The sequence below is a fragment of the Idiotropiscis lumnitzeri genome, chromosome 3, assembly GCF_059441095.1.
Source record: "Idiotropiscis lumnitzeri isolate Australia: NSW breed Sydney's pygmy pipehorse chromosome 3, RoL_Ilum_1.0, whole genome shotgun sequence".
NCBI classification, from domain to species: domain Eukaryota; kingdom Metazoa; phylum Chordata; class Actinopteri; order Syngnathiformes; family Syngnathidae; genus Idiotropiscis; species Idiotropiscis lumnitzeri.
This window is the reverse complement of record NC_142393.1, coordinates 13,486,491-13,502,132: the sequence shown is the minus strand read 5'-3', so window position 1 is coordinate 13,502,132 and position 15,642 is coordinate 13,486,491. Positions and strand designations below refer to the sequence as shown.

At 39.6% G+C, this 15,642-nt stretch overlaps 1 protein-coding gene across 1 annotated transcript in view; it reads right to left on the bottom strand.

Moving 5' to 3' along the window:
• The window catches only part of LOC148340014 (piezo-type mechanosensitive ion channel component 2), a 32,999-nt gene extending 21,703 nt beyond the window's left edge, over positions 1 to 11,296 (bottom strand). Inside the window, 15 exon segments of the mRNA XM_088291669.1 lie at positions 832 to 891; positions 1,714 to 1,835; positions 1,940 to 2,048; positions 2,753 to 3,019; positions 3,511 to 3,891; positions 3,990 to 4,031; positions 4,648 to 4,740; positions 5,474 to 5,639; positions 5,748 to 5,961; positions 6,811 to 7,012; positions 7,085 to 7,244; positions 7,780 to 7,825; positions 7,931 to 8,032; positions 9,590 to 9,685; positions 11,114 to 11,296. Coding sequence (XP_088147795.1) covers positions 832 to 891; positions 1,714 to 1,835; positions 1,940 to 2,048; positions 2,753 to 3,019; positions 3,511 to 3,891; positions 3,990 to 4,031; positions 4,648 to 4,740; positions 5,474 to 5,639; positions 5,748 to 5,961; positions 6,811 to 7,012; positions 7,085 to 7,244; positions 7,780 to 7,825; positions 7,931 to 8,032; positions 9,590 to 9,685; positions 11,114 to 11,177 — 2,124 coding nt within the window. The 5' untranslated portion in view covers positions 11,178 to 11,296.
• Positions 11,297 to 15,642: the final 4,346 nt, after the last annotated feature.

Sequence of the window (15,642 nt, the reverse complement as noted above, 5' to 3'; positions counted from 1 at the left end):
CTAAGTTATAAAACATAACAGCCGCATTAACGACACTGGTCAACAAATACTTTTTGACATTCTTTTTTCATTGTTAATATTTGTTTTGCCCTGATTCTGAATTTGCCCTCATTTTTGTCTGTAGCGCATCAGGATTTCATCATATAATATATATAAAAACAATAAAATAATGTGTAACTAACACACACCCTGAAAATGGTTGCCAGAAATTGATTAGCAACAAATGTAGTAAATTCATTTTGAAAACCTGTCAACGAATCAATAACGGATCTTTTATGTTCCTGTTTATCTATCAAGGAAGTCCCGTCCCTACTCCTGAATTCAAACAAACCGCAGGGTTGCTGACGAGATCCAAATAGAGAATTAATGGTGTCTTGCACCCACCACCTTTGCAGCCATTAGGCTTTTTGTGTGCTAAGTGTGCAGCATGTATCTAAAAGGTCAGCAGAAACAAAAGAAAACCAGGAAAATGAGAGCAAAAATTGATGTGTTTGCATTTATTACTACTAATCAATAACGAGGGCCACTTTGAGTATACGTGTGCCTGTCCTGGGTTTAGATACCATAGAAGACCTCCCAAAGACCAAAGACCTTATGAAGATCATTTGCATATCAGTTTCAGGAGGGGGAAAAAAGGAGCTGCATCAACATTTCAGCCTTTACAAAAATAATAATGCTGTTTTGAATGAAACTGCGATAGATTGTGTTTGACGATTTCAGTGTTGTACAATTTCACTGCATCATTCAGACTGAGAGACATTTGTAATATTTTGATACTTATTTCGCAAAACATAGCAACTGAAATGGCACATTAGGGGTTGGATCACAGACCTGGTACAGGACGACAAAGGAGAGGAAGAGAACTATGTAGAGAATCTTGTAGACAACCACCTGAGCAAGTGATAAAAAGTCAAGATTAGATACAGTACATTTCCATTATGATCACAAAAGTTGTATATTCTATGTGATTATTATCACAAATTGAAACATTGCGGGCTCTATTTTCATGTCCTGCATATCGATGCACAAAAATGTGTTCTATGTGTTGGCAATTTCACAGACAAGTATAGGTTGGCAGATCTGCGATAGGATTGGAGCGGGGGGGGATGCGCCGTAGTGGGAGTGGTGACTGCTGTAATCCATCAAATGCAAGCACGAGTCTTGACATGGTGGAAGCACATTTGCGCTGTGAAGTGGATAGTTGGGGACTGCTACGCACCACTGATGGTTTCTGTGCCCCCTATTACTGAGTTGCCCAGGGGGGATGAGTCAAAAAATATAATAAAATGATTTAAGAATGAAATACGATATGGTCTCCACTTAGACATTGACTTTCCGCCACCAAATGGGCAATCAGCAAAGTGCATCATCACGAGAATAATTCAGATACAATATCCCACCCTGATTGGTGGAGGACAGTCAGCCAAATTGTCTAACATGTAAAAGTGAGCCTTGCACTAATAGAAAAATTGCGCCACCACACAGATGAGCTTTCCATGAAAATAAAGCCCGCTATGTGAGCATTGTTAGCCCACTGTACCACAATTAGCTCCCTCCGATCATTTCGTTTTCTATCGTTAATTACAGTCGAATAATTACAGCCACCAAGCAGCCACCATCTTTTTAATGATGGAAACAATATTTACATTTCTGTGCTATGGACTAATTTTTTTTAATGTGAGTTGTTCTGACTGTTTATCAGTGCATGTGTACCGTTCCAGAAAAACTGATCACAAAGAACATGGAACAGCAGAACAAAATCCAATATTTGACCAGGACTCCTTTCACTCCTGAGATCAGCATTGCCATAATTGGTGATGGCTGGTTTTCCTCTGCTGAAAAAGGTAAAAAACAAAATAGAGAAAGACAAAGGAATCCAACTTTGTACACTCTTTGAGTGATGTGAAAACTCTGTGACAAACAAAGAGAATTAAATTACGTTGAATAACTTTGACTTCATCAAGCGATCTCGTCTTCATCCTCTGCTCCTCTTGTCTTTCCTTCAGCTGCTGACGAAACATCAACCAGAAGCTGAAGCTGTAGAAAACCTGCATACAGAACACACAGAATGACTTGACGAGACACATTTTCATTAAATGGCAGGGTGTAAGGTCATGAACGTACAATTGACAATATTTTGAGATGATGTCACAATGAAGTTGAAGTTGAAAAATTGAGAGAATACATTCAATTGGCCTCACACAACACACACACACACGCAATACTTCACCACAAAAAGGGGACCACACTAGAAGCAAAAATATAGATTCTATGATTGAAACTGAAATCTTTATGCAGGAAAATATGAGAAATAAAATGAGATATAAATTACTGTAATTTCCAGACTATAAAACACACCTTTATAAAAGCCGCAGCAGCTCTCCTTTGGAAAATAAATAAAAAAATATACAAGCCACACCAGGCTATAAGCCGCAGTTTTCTATGTCGAAAAAAATTAGTTGTTTACTGCATGTACAGAACGATTTTGAATGGACATAAAGGCACATAAACAGATTGTTAAGACAGTGCGTTTTAACACGACAACAACTTTTTTAATCAAAACAGAACGGACCCAAGGGGAAAAAAAAAAATCTAGATTTATTAAGCGTATTTTCTGAACTATAGAGCGCCCCTAGAAAAATCCACAGAAAAGCCGCACCGCTGTATTAGCCGCATGGTTCAAAATCTAGGAAAAAAGTAGCTTTGAAACAACACGCAGATTTTGATAGTTCTTCTCGGGTATCTTTGTCACCTTAGGTCCCAAGTGGATGCAGGGTGCTGGGTGATAACTGTTCAGGTCAAAGTCCACAATGACAGCTGGCGGCAGACCCGGGTACAGCTCAGCGCGGCTCAGGCGCAACCCACTGACAAAGCCCAAAACCACGAGGACGGTGCCGTACACAGCCAAGAAAGGGGCTGACATCATGGCATATCGCCGCCGATCTCGCATCATCCAGATGATACATGACCATACCAGGAGGGCAAAGGTCAGCCAGTTGTTGTAGGTGATGCTCCACACCTTCACAGCAGACAAGATTAATAGCGCAGACGTATTGCTTGAGTTAACTTCAAGTGAGTTTAACTTGAGTTAAAAAAAAAACAAAAAAAAAACACTAATGACTTTAAATCCCACTAAGATGTTCTTGGCTTTTGTTAATCTAAATATCATGTCTCGATAGCCAGCCAAATTAAACACAAGCGTTATTGTTTACTTACAAAATGCTCAAGATTATTTGGTTCAGGTTATTTGGTCTGTTTCAAGGAAAAGGATCATTCCAGATTGTTTAAGATAAAGCATTTAAACTCTAAATTCTGAGCATTTCTTAGCAACGAGTCCATTCAATTTCCAGGGCAGTCTTACACTATAGCGCACTAATGACATAATTAGAACACTAAAATCCGTGTTGGATTTACTCCTTTGGACATTTGGGAGCACTTAGGGATTGTTCTAGATTTATCCACTCAATTACAAATCTATTTATAATTCATGGGTGATCAATGCCTTCCTACCATCATGATGATGAGGCCGCTGACATAGCTGTGTTTTTGGACCAGTCTACCAAAGATGACCAGACCACTCGGGCCTGAGTCGGGAGGACTGGACGTTTCTGTCAGACTTGCCAACGACTGGTCAGTCCTCTCCATTTCACCTTGGCTCTCTGTCCCAAGTAGAACGGATGGAACAATATCAGCAGGTATTTTTAACATTCAGTGCAGAAATAAACTCAAAAAGGAATGATATATTTGATTGTGTGTACCGTGCGCTGACGAATTGATGCCTTCATACTGTGAGAGAGGATAACAGTTGGTGTATCCGGCACCCCCAAGCAGGCTTCCTTGATCCTCTCCACAGACACCTTGCCAGGAATTCTCCCTCATTAAGATCATTGGCTTGGGAAAAAGATAATACATAATGGGGAAAATTAGGACCACGGGATCGTTTGTGCTCACAAAACAAAGAAAACAATTTCAAATTCAAATGCTTGCACCTCATTCGGTAGATATGTTTCCTCCTCTGTGCTGCTCAAAAGCTGAAATTAGAAAAAATACTTTCCGGGTCATTTCTTTGAACTGTGTCAACGTTCCACGAAATGTTTGTGTGGAAATAGTGCCAAAATAACTACTCCATAGCAAATCACTTTTGCTAAATTTCCATTTAAAACAAAAAACGCATAACATGATACGCCAAGTCTGGTCTACTTGAGACATAATTTCAACGGACTGAATAGAAGAATAAAATAAGTGCGACAAAGTAACATACTTTACTACTTAGTTTATTGAAATATAATTAAAGAAAATGTGTGGTGTATTTCAATAAGAATAATAATGTAAAAATAAGATTTAATTAAAACACATTAATGAACGCAAACATTCATTATATTTTGCAAAAAGTGATTATTAATGGGTAAAATGTGTCTGAAATGATGAATAGTTCCAATTTAAATGGGCAGTATGTATAATATGAGACAAAAAGCTTATGAGTATCAACAAGAAATATAGCTAGAAACACAAACTGAACATAATTGAACAGAATTGCAGCGTGATATGAGCGAGCATGGACACATGTAGTATCAAAACCATTGAACAAGTTTGAAAGTAAATAAATCAGAGTGAACATATCGTAAACAGAAAATACAAGTTGCTTACATCATGCTTATCGCCTGAGATGTACACAACTCTGGAGAAGCTTGGCGGAATTTCTGAAGTGTGGAGTGGACACTCATCATCGTCAATATTATCCTAAAAAAAAAAGTAAACACAAGCGATAACATAAAAAAAAAATAATAAATATAAAGAATTTTTAAAAAACGTGTTTCTATGACAGTGATGCAGCATTGTATGTAGGTGGAGAATCTAGTACTCTAAACGTTCCTTGCTTTCAGGTATTCTGACTACCTCTCATGTTCCAAAAACATGAGTTTTTGTCCATGCACATTGCATTTGATCGCTGACTCATCCGGGACGTACCCCGACTCTCTCCCGAAGTCAGCATAGATATGCACCAGCTCACTCCTGACCCTTAACAAATATACAAAATACAGAAAGGTGCAATGTCCTCCGCTATCAAGCAGATGGTGCTGCTGTTAAAAAGAAAAAAAAAATCGTTTTTTTTGGAGTAATTCAAATTAGAAGCATAGTTTACAGGACGGACATTCTTGTCTGATAATCATTATTGTACTATTTAAAGCAATGTTATTTCCTTAGCGCAATTTTATTTCCACTACTTTTTCTCCCTGCAATTCCTCTGCTGTGCGGGGCAGTGAAACTAGGATAGATACTGATACATACGTATTTTATTTTTACTTTCTAAATGGAACAGACACAATCCATCCAAGACTCATAGAAAAACAGTGACCAACAGAAGGATAAAGATTGGGAGATGAAAAGAAAAAATATAAGGGAAGGGGAAGGAAATAATAGTGTTTATTTCACTTCACCGAGCAGCACAACGATAAAAAAAATGTCTACCAACCTCCTCTGTGATATGGACCCATTTGTGCAGCAGCGTAACCAGAGTGTAATACAGCAGCAGCAGAACAAAAGGGTTGATGAAGTCAGGCCAGGTAACGTTGGGCTGCAGACCGAGCATGTGCGGGTCAGAACTGTTGGTTCGAATCACTCCTGTCATCCCAAACAACCTGAGACGAGAACAGATATCCAAAAGGAGAAATAAAACACAATCTGGACATTAAATGTTGATACTCTTCTCTGTACCCTTTGACTCGACTTTTCGGATAGCGGCGTACCTTGCATAGATATCATCAGGCGGCACCAGCTGCTGGGACAGGGGCAGCTGGTAGACGTAGAGCGCTAGAAGGTGCCCTCCACTGAAGATGGTCATCAGCACACATAGGGAACTGAAGACAAGCAGACTCGTTGATCGGCCAATCACCCACCACCACACCAGTCCGAGGAACGTCCCAAAATATACACCAGAGGTAAGGGAGGGAAGAGTGATACCTGGGCATAAACACACACAGATTGAAAACAATAGAATTCATTCAACATAATATCATTCGAGCTTCCACACAACCCTAACTTTATGGACAAATGTATCGGGGCACGCCTTTTAATCAATTCATTAATATATCATATATCATGTTGTAGCTTTTTTTTTTTTTTTTGGGCAAACTACGGCCCGGGGGCCCCATGCGGCCCGTTAAACGTTTTAATCCGCCGAACTTGAAAAAAATCAATGAATGAACCTTGTTAATGTTTTATTTTCTAAATACTGTGGTTTTTCATCGACATAAATATTGTTGTAATGCTTTTGGTCACTTTCATTTGAAATTAAATGCATTTTTTTTTTCTCCAATAAGGCGAGGTAACCAAAACACTCGATCCATCTGCTCCTGGTCCGGCCCCTGCGTCAAATTTTAGAACCCATTGTGGCCCGCCAATCAAAAAGTTTGCCCACCCCTGCGCTTGATTGTTTATTAATTTATTAATTTATTGTAATTTATTTGATTTGATTTATTTTTTTATTTTTATCTTTTTATAATTAATTTTTTTTATAATTAATTTTTTTATAAATTATTTTTTTAAAGCAAATCAGTTTTGTACATTTTGTGTGATCTTATGTACGGCAAAACGTTATTTTATACTATATAAATGGGTTATAAAAGCAACCACGATAAAATAGTTAAGAATTTTGAAAAGAGGCAGCAAGAAATCTGTTTCCAATCCATCTTGCCGAAAGTGTTATCACCAGGGTGGAAGCCGTTATGGCTATAATGGGGGATTATACAATACAGATTCCCACTACCTGAAAAGTTGAATTACAAATTCTGTAGTCCTTGCACACTTTACCTGCCAGTCCCAGTAGCAAAGTGACAACCACTTTCCCTGCTGTGTTCATTATCGCTGATAACAGCAGCCTAAAGCCGGCCGCAAACATCAGCAGCTTCTGAACAAACTGAGGCGGAACGGATTCAACCGGCACCGTGCTCTCATCCGAACTGTCTGAGCTTTCGCTCCCTTCTTCAGACTCTGTGTCGGAGGTCTCCAGGTCCTGCCAGTTCACAAACAAACAAGGTCACGTCCCTGGTGATTCTCGACTCCCCTTGCCTTCCTGACTGCTTACCTCAGAGTCAGAGGGAGGGATCCCATTTTCATGGAGGTTGACCGGAGGTGCTGCTCGTAGCAGTTTTTTGCAGAGTCTTAGTATGAAGAGAGTGGAGGCTAGAAGGCCCACATCTGGTGCCAGGAGGCGCACAATGTTCCCTGGATCCACAGAACTAAATCTAGAAGCAAAGATTTTTTATTTTTTTATTTCATCAATACCAGAAATAACTCGCATACTAATTTTATTCATGGAGGACTTATTTAGTAATAACACTTCTAAACTGGACCACATCTCAGGTTTGGAATTTAACCAAAACATTGGAGGGGGGGGACTTGTGACCTCATGGGCCTTACAAGACCTTCATTTGTGTGAGTATCTAAGGATGTGTTTGGTTTTATCTTTTGCTTTTCATGTTGTTTTTGTTGCTGTAATTTATTCAAAAAGGAGCATCCTCTAAAAGGCTTCTTAAGGACAACATGAGCTGAATATGCAACAAAACTTATGGGAGGAAAGTAAAATATCAACGTTAAACTGAGTTTTTTTTTATTCACTAGACACCAGAATTGAATATTTCGTATTCAATAATTCCTCATGAGACTTTTCAAAAATCCGGAAAAATCAAAGCTCAACCAAGCGTCCTCGACCAGGGTATGTTAGTAAAGTTTTGTTAATTGGGTCTATTTTTGGAGAATGGCTTGAGCGTGATCCCATACCTCACAATGCCCACATGGTAGAGGAAATCCTCCCAGAAGCCACTAACTGTTGAAAAGATCATCAGGTAAAACACAAAAGCTGATCTGGACACTTCATGCTTTCAGGCGGTGATTTTTGAATTCTGAAAAAATCGCTCGTGTTTTACTCTACCTTGTGGGGTGATGTAGGCAAAAGGGATCTGCATGAAGCATTGCAGGGTGAGGAAAGTTAAACTAGAGTAGATGATCCTCCGCAGGAACTTCCCTGTTTTACCTTAAGAGAACAAGAAAAAAGAATTATGGTGTAAAGTAGGCTACATACATGATTGACATCTTATTTGGATATTCAAATATTCCACGATGTCTGGATTCTATAAGACCTTGAGAGGTCCCACAGCGTGTGCGTTTGTAACGAGAAGGTTGAATGCATTTGTACTTAGTATTAATGATTCTAGCTGAGCCAGCAAGTTTGTTATTGATGTCCATTTTTTTCCCCTTAAAAGCTTCATATCACTTCAACGTCTCTCCAATAAACCGTATGCATCATACGTAATCTCACATATACGATGAGTGAGTGGTGGTCTCACAAAAATCTGACAAGCACACCAACACGTGTACACACATGCAGGATGCTGCACACACACTTGGGCACTTAGGCTGAGGAGCGCTCGTCCATATTAGGAGGGCAAGCGTCATTGTGGGCTGGATGGAGCTTTAAGAGACTCAAAGACTGAAAGGCAAACAGTTTTTAGATGGACAGTAAAGGAATGGTGAAATGCTGACATCACATGTTTTAATTCCTCACTGTAATTACCAAGCTATGTATAATTGATTTGACTATTCCAACCACATCCCCTTTACAAAGTGTGTGTGTGTGTGTGTGTGTGGGTGTGTGTAGGTGTGTGTGTGTGCGTGTGGAGAGAGCTTAGATTTATTGCAGTGTAGTAAGCAAAAACAAACATTAATTCACACTCTAAAAGCTTTTTAGCTCTAAAATTGAGCAAAAATTAAAAATCGGGATACATACATGAGTCACATTACGTTGTAATTTTAGTTTTACTTTGGGACAAGGTTTGGACTGGTTGCATTCTTTCTCAATAAATTGGCTTGAAAATAAAATCATAATGTTAAAGTTTTATTCTGTCATTTTTTGCTTACTACTCTGTTGTAAGCGCACTAAAGCAAATATTAACGTAACACTTATTCAAGTCAAACAATCATGAAGTTGTACAGTTCTGAAGTTGACCAAAATATTTGGAGAAAATATTTAGAGATTTTTTTAATGTTACTATTGTCAAGCATGATTTCATGTGAGACCTCAGTATCTTTCCATCCATTTTTTCTTTGAGCCATTTTGCCTTGTTAGGGTGGCGCCTTCTGACAAGAGTTGAATTGATCGAGACCTCAGCATATATCGTACAATTTGAGACAAATTGTATTTTTACTTAGTGTTAAATTTTGGATATTCTGTTTTGTTTTATTAACAGAGGTCAACCACTTTTACAAAACTGTTAAAACAGTTAATGATGGCTTTGTGATTGCAACAGTTTGAAAGTGAAAGATATTTTCTATATTTCCATTAAACATGCAAGTTGACTGAATTAAAGACTTAAAATTTGTCATGGGTTTCAAGGTGAGCGTACTCGTTTGTTTGTTTATATGAGTCCAGAGTGTAAAACACCCTTCATCCAAAATCAGCTGAGAGCGGCACCAGTTTACCGGTGGCCTTGATTAGGACAAGCGCTGTAGAAAATCAGTGGGTGGATGAATGGATCATTCTGTATTGCAGATGAAAATTGTGTTTTCAATGAAAAAGTAGGAGGACTCTCACCTTTCATTGTGAGCAAACTTGGGTTCGGCATCAGCGGCAAGGTGAGAAGAAACAGGAAGTAGACCACGGACAGTCCATTGTATCGGAAAGCAGCAGCTGTTGTTGAGAAAAATGTCATTTTTATTTTATCAAATTCAGCCTTGTGGGGGTGGGGGGGGAATTAGATGATCGTGACCATTACCAGATTATCATGCAACTTGGAAATTCCTAAAATGAACCTTAACCTGGACCCACATTTATATTAGCCATTGCATCGGGGATAACAGATACTGTATATTTATTCACTGAATAAAACAACAAATCATAGCAGCTAATATGAATAATTAGTCTGAAAGTTGGTGGTAAACAAAAATGCTCTAAAGGGACTTACAAGTACTATTGCTCAGTCTAAATGTATCATCCTCAATTACTCATAAACAAGACGGAATACAATTTTTCCAAAAAGGCAATGGATCTGAAAATTGAAGATGATTTTTCATGAGCCAATCGGAGGGTGTACCCCGAAAATGGATGGGCGGAAGGATTTTAAAATGTAAAATCTCCCTGTCAAAAGAAGTGACTGAATTTAGACAAGCAAATCTAACTCGGTGTTCTGCATTCATTCCCTAACGATTCGGGATACATTACTTACTCTGCTCTCTAAAACAAAAGTTAAAAAGAATATAGACAAGCATACAAACTATATGGCATCACAAGTCACTTTGTCTACACGCGCGTGAATGCGTGTGTGTGTGTGTGTAAGCATGCATTTCCGAAAGAAACCAATTTGTTTTACTGCCATTTAAGTCGTTTTATTATCTATTTCTATGTGAATAATGTATGATTTATGAGGCTTCATTCTTTGCGCGCCTGTGTTTTTCTTCTTTGCCATTTATTACCAAAATATTTTTGAATGCAATAAAAAAAGCACAATTATTTATATATATTTAGAATTAGCGATAAATATTTTTTTTAATCACCCGAAAAATTTTAAAATAAGAAATCAGGTTATTTATTGATGTGTATATAATAATAAGAAGGAGGAGAAGAAGAAAGAGAAGAAGAAAAGGGTCTGATTGGTTTCAAACAAGGGATCTTAAAGGTAATTAAAATGTTGAATTCAAATTATATTGACCTGTTTACCTTTGCGAGCACAATTTTTTTTATTTGTGTTGAAAATGATGCTAATTTCTGACTTCTCATGAAAGTTCAAATTTGTTCACTTTCTCTCAAAATTATAAAACAGTGAGAGTTTACTGGATTGGAAATAATCGTCTGGAAATTATGCTGGATGATCTCCTCATTTTTTATGACAGATGAGCTGCGTCCCTTGAAAGACGCTATAAAAGATTATTTCCTAAGGGAAACAATTGAATTAAATTAAAGCAAATTGGATAATGACCATTGACTGAACTTTTATTCTCCGAAATTTTCGAATACAAGATCATATATACACTAGCAAATATAGAAAAATACGGGTAAATGTTTAGCCATTCCCACGTCTTTATTAGTTTTTTTTGGCAGATCAAGCATGCTAAGACTCACCAGCTAGCAGGATGAGTGGAAGTAATAAGTTGTACACCATCCCGACCACCATGTCCCCAGCCATGGCTCATTCCTCCTTCAACGTAGCTTCTCCACCTCACTTTTTTCTCAATGATGTAATCGTCCTCACAAGCAAGTGAACGTGTTAAAAATGTTCATGGTCTCACACATGATCCAAGAAGGAGCGACTGGGCCAGAATGAAGTTAGGGATCCTCGGAGCCCCAAGGGGGAATGAGAAGAGTTCTCCTCTCACGTATGAGGAGGAAAAGCGCCTGAGCTCTTCTTCAGTCCTTCTTTTTCCCCTCCCTCACCTCTCTCGTTCTCTCTTTCTCTCTCAAACATACTAATGGCTTGTGACCAAACATCGCTATTACTATGCTGAAATTGAGGCTAATCTCCCTCAAGGGGAAGTCTGCCGTCATTATATCACCGACAATCATGAATAAAAATGCTCGTAAAATAGAGTGACTTGGTGAATAGTTATTAGGATCGTCAACCTGCGCCATTTTTTTCTCATTTCTGTACACGTTCACTTTTGTCTGTCTTTGAATATAATGAGTTAATTTCAGCATTTCTGACACGATTCTAATAATAACACTGCACTTTTGTTTGCTTACAGTGGCATAAGGCTGGCTCATCACATTTGAGCTGCAGGGTGAGGGGAAGTGGATCTAATATTCATGGCTGCCAGGCCATTAAGCCCTGGTGTGCGACAGACGAATGATTCATGCTTGCGAGCAAGAATGATTCCTTTTTTTTTTTAATGAATGTTTGAAAATAATTGTCATTAATTTTAGACAAACATGAATTAGGTGAAAACTGGGCTGGACTGGCCATCTGTCCTACCAGACAGATTCCTGGTAGGCTGGCATCTTTCGGGTCTGATGCCACGCTATTTCATTATAATTTTCCTCCATTTTACCCCCAAATCCAGCCCACATTTTAGAGAAAGCGGTCCGTTAATCAATTTACATTATAGACGTAAACTAAATCAATTAACATCAGAGGCAGAGCGGGATGGGCACAGCCATATCTGAATACAAATTTGATAAGAATTTGCCGCCAGAAGATCACATTTGGTTAAAAGCAGTAGAAAGCAGAATTTCGAATTGAGGGCTGAAGAGATTTTTGTATCATTGAGCTTTTTTTTTTTTAGATTTGAATGAATGGACCTTTAATCGCAGTATGTAAAACGATGTCGGCTCTGATTGGCTTTTAGCTAACTCATGCATGCTATAAGCAAAGCAACTGCAAATAAAACCGCATTATTTAGTCAATTTGGATGAGAAAAATGTTGCTTTTTATTTTTATCCTGTTTGCATCGAGTGTGTGTCGAACAAGGTTATTTCCTGAAACCCTGGCTGTGGATAGCACGACAAACAATGGCTTTTCAATTACACATAGGTTGTAAACACTTGGGTGTGTGCACATTCACAAAGTCATGCTAGCGCTGATTTATTTTATTTTTTTGTGCCAGTCCAGCCGTAGCTGGAAATTACTTCTGTTTCGTTGCAAGAAGACGTGCTGTGTTAGGTGTGGCTGTTTTTAAACACATATGACTCAAGACACAAAAGTACTGAAAGACACTGATGGTGTGTCAGTTGACATCTCTGCCTCTCTCTTCACCTGATTGTCCCAATTCGATACCTGGACTAAAAAGTCAATCATTGGACTGCGGCCTATGATGTCCAGGTGCAAAGTGCACATATGGACACTCTTATGTTTGAATATGGTGTTTGTTATGGACAATTTGTGACAAGCACAGAGTCCACTAGCAGAACAGAACAGACGTTCCAGGTCTCACTGCAGCAGAATGAGGGAGTCTCCAGAGGAAGTGCTCTCTCGCAAACCCGTCAAGGACTCTAAAAAGGAGAGGTACTCTGAGTGGCTGTTTGGTGAACAGGGCATCAGGCATCAATCGGGACCCGTCGCCTCACCCAAAGTTGGAGGCAGACAACTTCTGCCTCACACACCACCTCGGGCTCCTTCGCTGCCACTGAGGTGACATTCCATGTCCTTAAAGCTAGCTTCTGTAGCTTGAGATCGGAATGGCCTTTGGCCGCCACCCAGCTCATTGGGCACCTCACCTTTTTGGCCCCTCCCATAGGTGGTGAGCCCACGTTGCCTTTTTGGGCTGTGCCCAGCGAGCTCCACCTCCTGGCCTGATTCCTGTGAGGGGCCTCGGTTACCCGTGTCCAGGGAAGGGAAAACTAAGTCCTACATTGTATTTCATCATAAGAAGTATGCGGGCAGTACCTCACTAGTACCTGGTTGCCATGGGTGACCCTGCCAAGGGACAACTTAGCTCCTACGATCATTGGGACACACATACCCCTCCACCACGGTAAAGAAATAGTTATTGTGCCCAAATAATCTTGAGATGTTTCGGTGCAAATCGTTAGACCTGGGCCAACAATAATGTTATCGTCCTATATTTTGTTCCCATCAGTTCTGAAAAAGGCCCTCTAACGATGAAATGACCCTCATTTATTGCAATCCTTGCGTTCACAGGCGAAAATTGTTTAAGGAACTTTCAACCCTGTCCAGTCCACTCTCCATCAGGAAACATACTGTGTAATCCTTGAGAGCTCCTGTTCAATTGACAGTCCAAGTTCTGGTGTTCTGCACAGAGGTGGAAGAGTGCTGCCACCTTCTGTTTGAAGGACCCCAGAGCAACTCAATTCCAGATTGCACCCTTTGTTTCACGTTCTTAAATGAGCTGAAACTCATCCATCCATCCATTATCTGATCCGCTTATCCTCATGAGGGTCGCGTGCATGCTGAGGCCTATCCCAGCTGTCTTCTGGCAGTAGGCGGCGTGTACCCTGAAGTGGTCCATCGCAGGGCACACAAAGCCAACCATCTGTACTCACAATCGCACCTCGGGACAAAAAAACAGATGTGTCTCAACATAGGTATGTACGCTTGCACAATTTAATGCGATCCATCATTAGAGCTGCAAAATTCTCCCTTAGCAAAATTTTGATTGACTCTATCAAGAATGGTACTATTGTTTAGTATTGAGTTTGTAGTTTGCCGTTAGAATGGTTGTCTCACAATTTTGACAATCAAGATTCAAATCTAGGCATGCACGTTCTCTCTGTGCTTGTGTCGTCACTTGTTCTTGTTTTTTCTACTTTCTTGTGTTTTCTCTTGGTGACTTCCTCCCAATTTACAAAAGCAAGCATGTTGAGTTCACTGATTGGTGTGAGTAACTGGGAATGCGAGTGTGCATGGTTGCTTGTCATTTTGTACCCGACCAATATGTGCTGGTAACCAGTCCGGAGTCTACGTCACTTCTCGCCCAAGACACAACATCCTAATGAGGACCATCTAAACAACTGTTTAGATTATTTCAGTTGCCCTGTTTAGCAACATATGAATAGGGAAATGGCAAATGGAAAAGATGCAATACAGTTATAAACCACAGCAACCACCAACCACAATAATCAAATTTCCAGTATCGTTAAATAAAAAAAATGTCACAGCGTCAATCAAAGCTGGACGTTATTACCTCTGCCAAGTGTGAAAAGTTTGTAAGTATATCTTACAGTTATAGAAGCAACTTCAGAAAACTTCAAATGAATCTGGCTCAGTGTTACATATAAAGTACTTATTTTAGGGGGTAGAAAGGGATAAACATCTCCTTCAGCTGGATCTGTTGCACGGTCTCGCTCTGCCTTTCATGCAGTGTCACCACAGATTTAGCGGCAAACAATGTTTCGTTTTCTCAGGGCATTTTTAATACGAAACTGGTGGAGAAACGTGTTTTATTGTATAAAGAACCCACAGGCAGGGTGTCCAAGGCCATTTGCTGCCCATAACTTTTTTGGGTTATCCTATACATGTTTAGTCTCCATTAAAGGGAAAGAATAGCTAATTGAGCCTGCAACTTTGGATAATCTTTTCGAGACACCCGATAATCAGGCTTTTGCTGACCTTGAACGGAAGGGAGAAAAATGCTCAAATCAGGCCCGGTTATTGGTACGCGTGTACGGTGCCCCGCTAAAGGTTACTGAGTAATGTCCAGATCTTACGTCCATGAAAGCAAGACCAGGAGCGCCAATAAATACTTGGACTTTGGTCGATCCGGAATGCCGAATACTCAGAGTCAGCGATTCTATTACTCCTCAACCTGAGGAGTGTAGTCACAGAAATAATACTGATTTCGAAGCAAGGTACACACATAATGACATCAGAACAAAAATGAGCAGTTTCTCTCACAATCAAAATTAGCCAAGACAAGATTCTTGGATGTATCTAAAGGATTTACTGCAGCAAATATCCGGCGGTGTGGAACGTGTTCAGTGATTTTTCACTTTGAACTACTTGATGGCAGACAATCGTATATGGTAAACCTGATCAATATTTACAATCGTAAAAAAAACGTTGCGTGTAGTCAACACTGAGTTTGACCAAGCCCTCACCTCTGTGATTGTGATGTGAAATGGAACGATAGACAACTCAGAAGTATATTGGAGCATGCTTTGGTAGTCTACGTTGCGCCGCTCTTGTTCTACTAAGATGA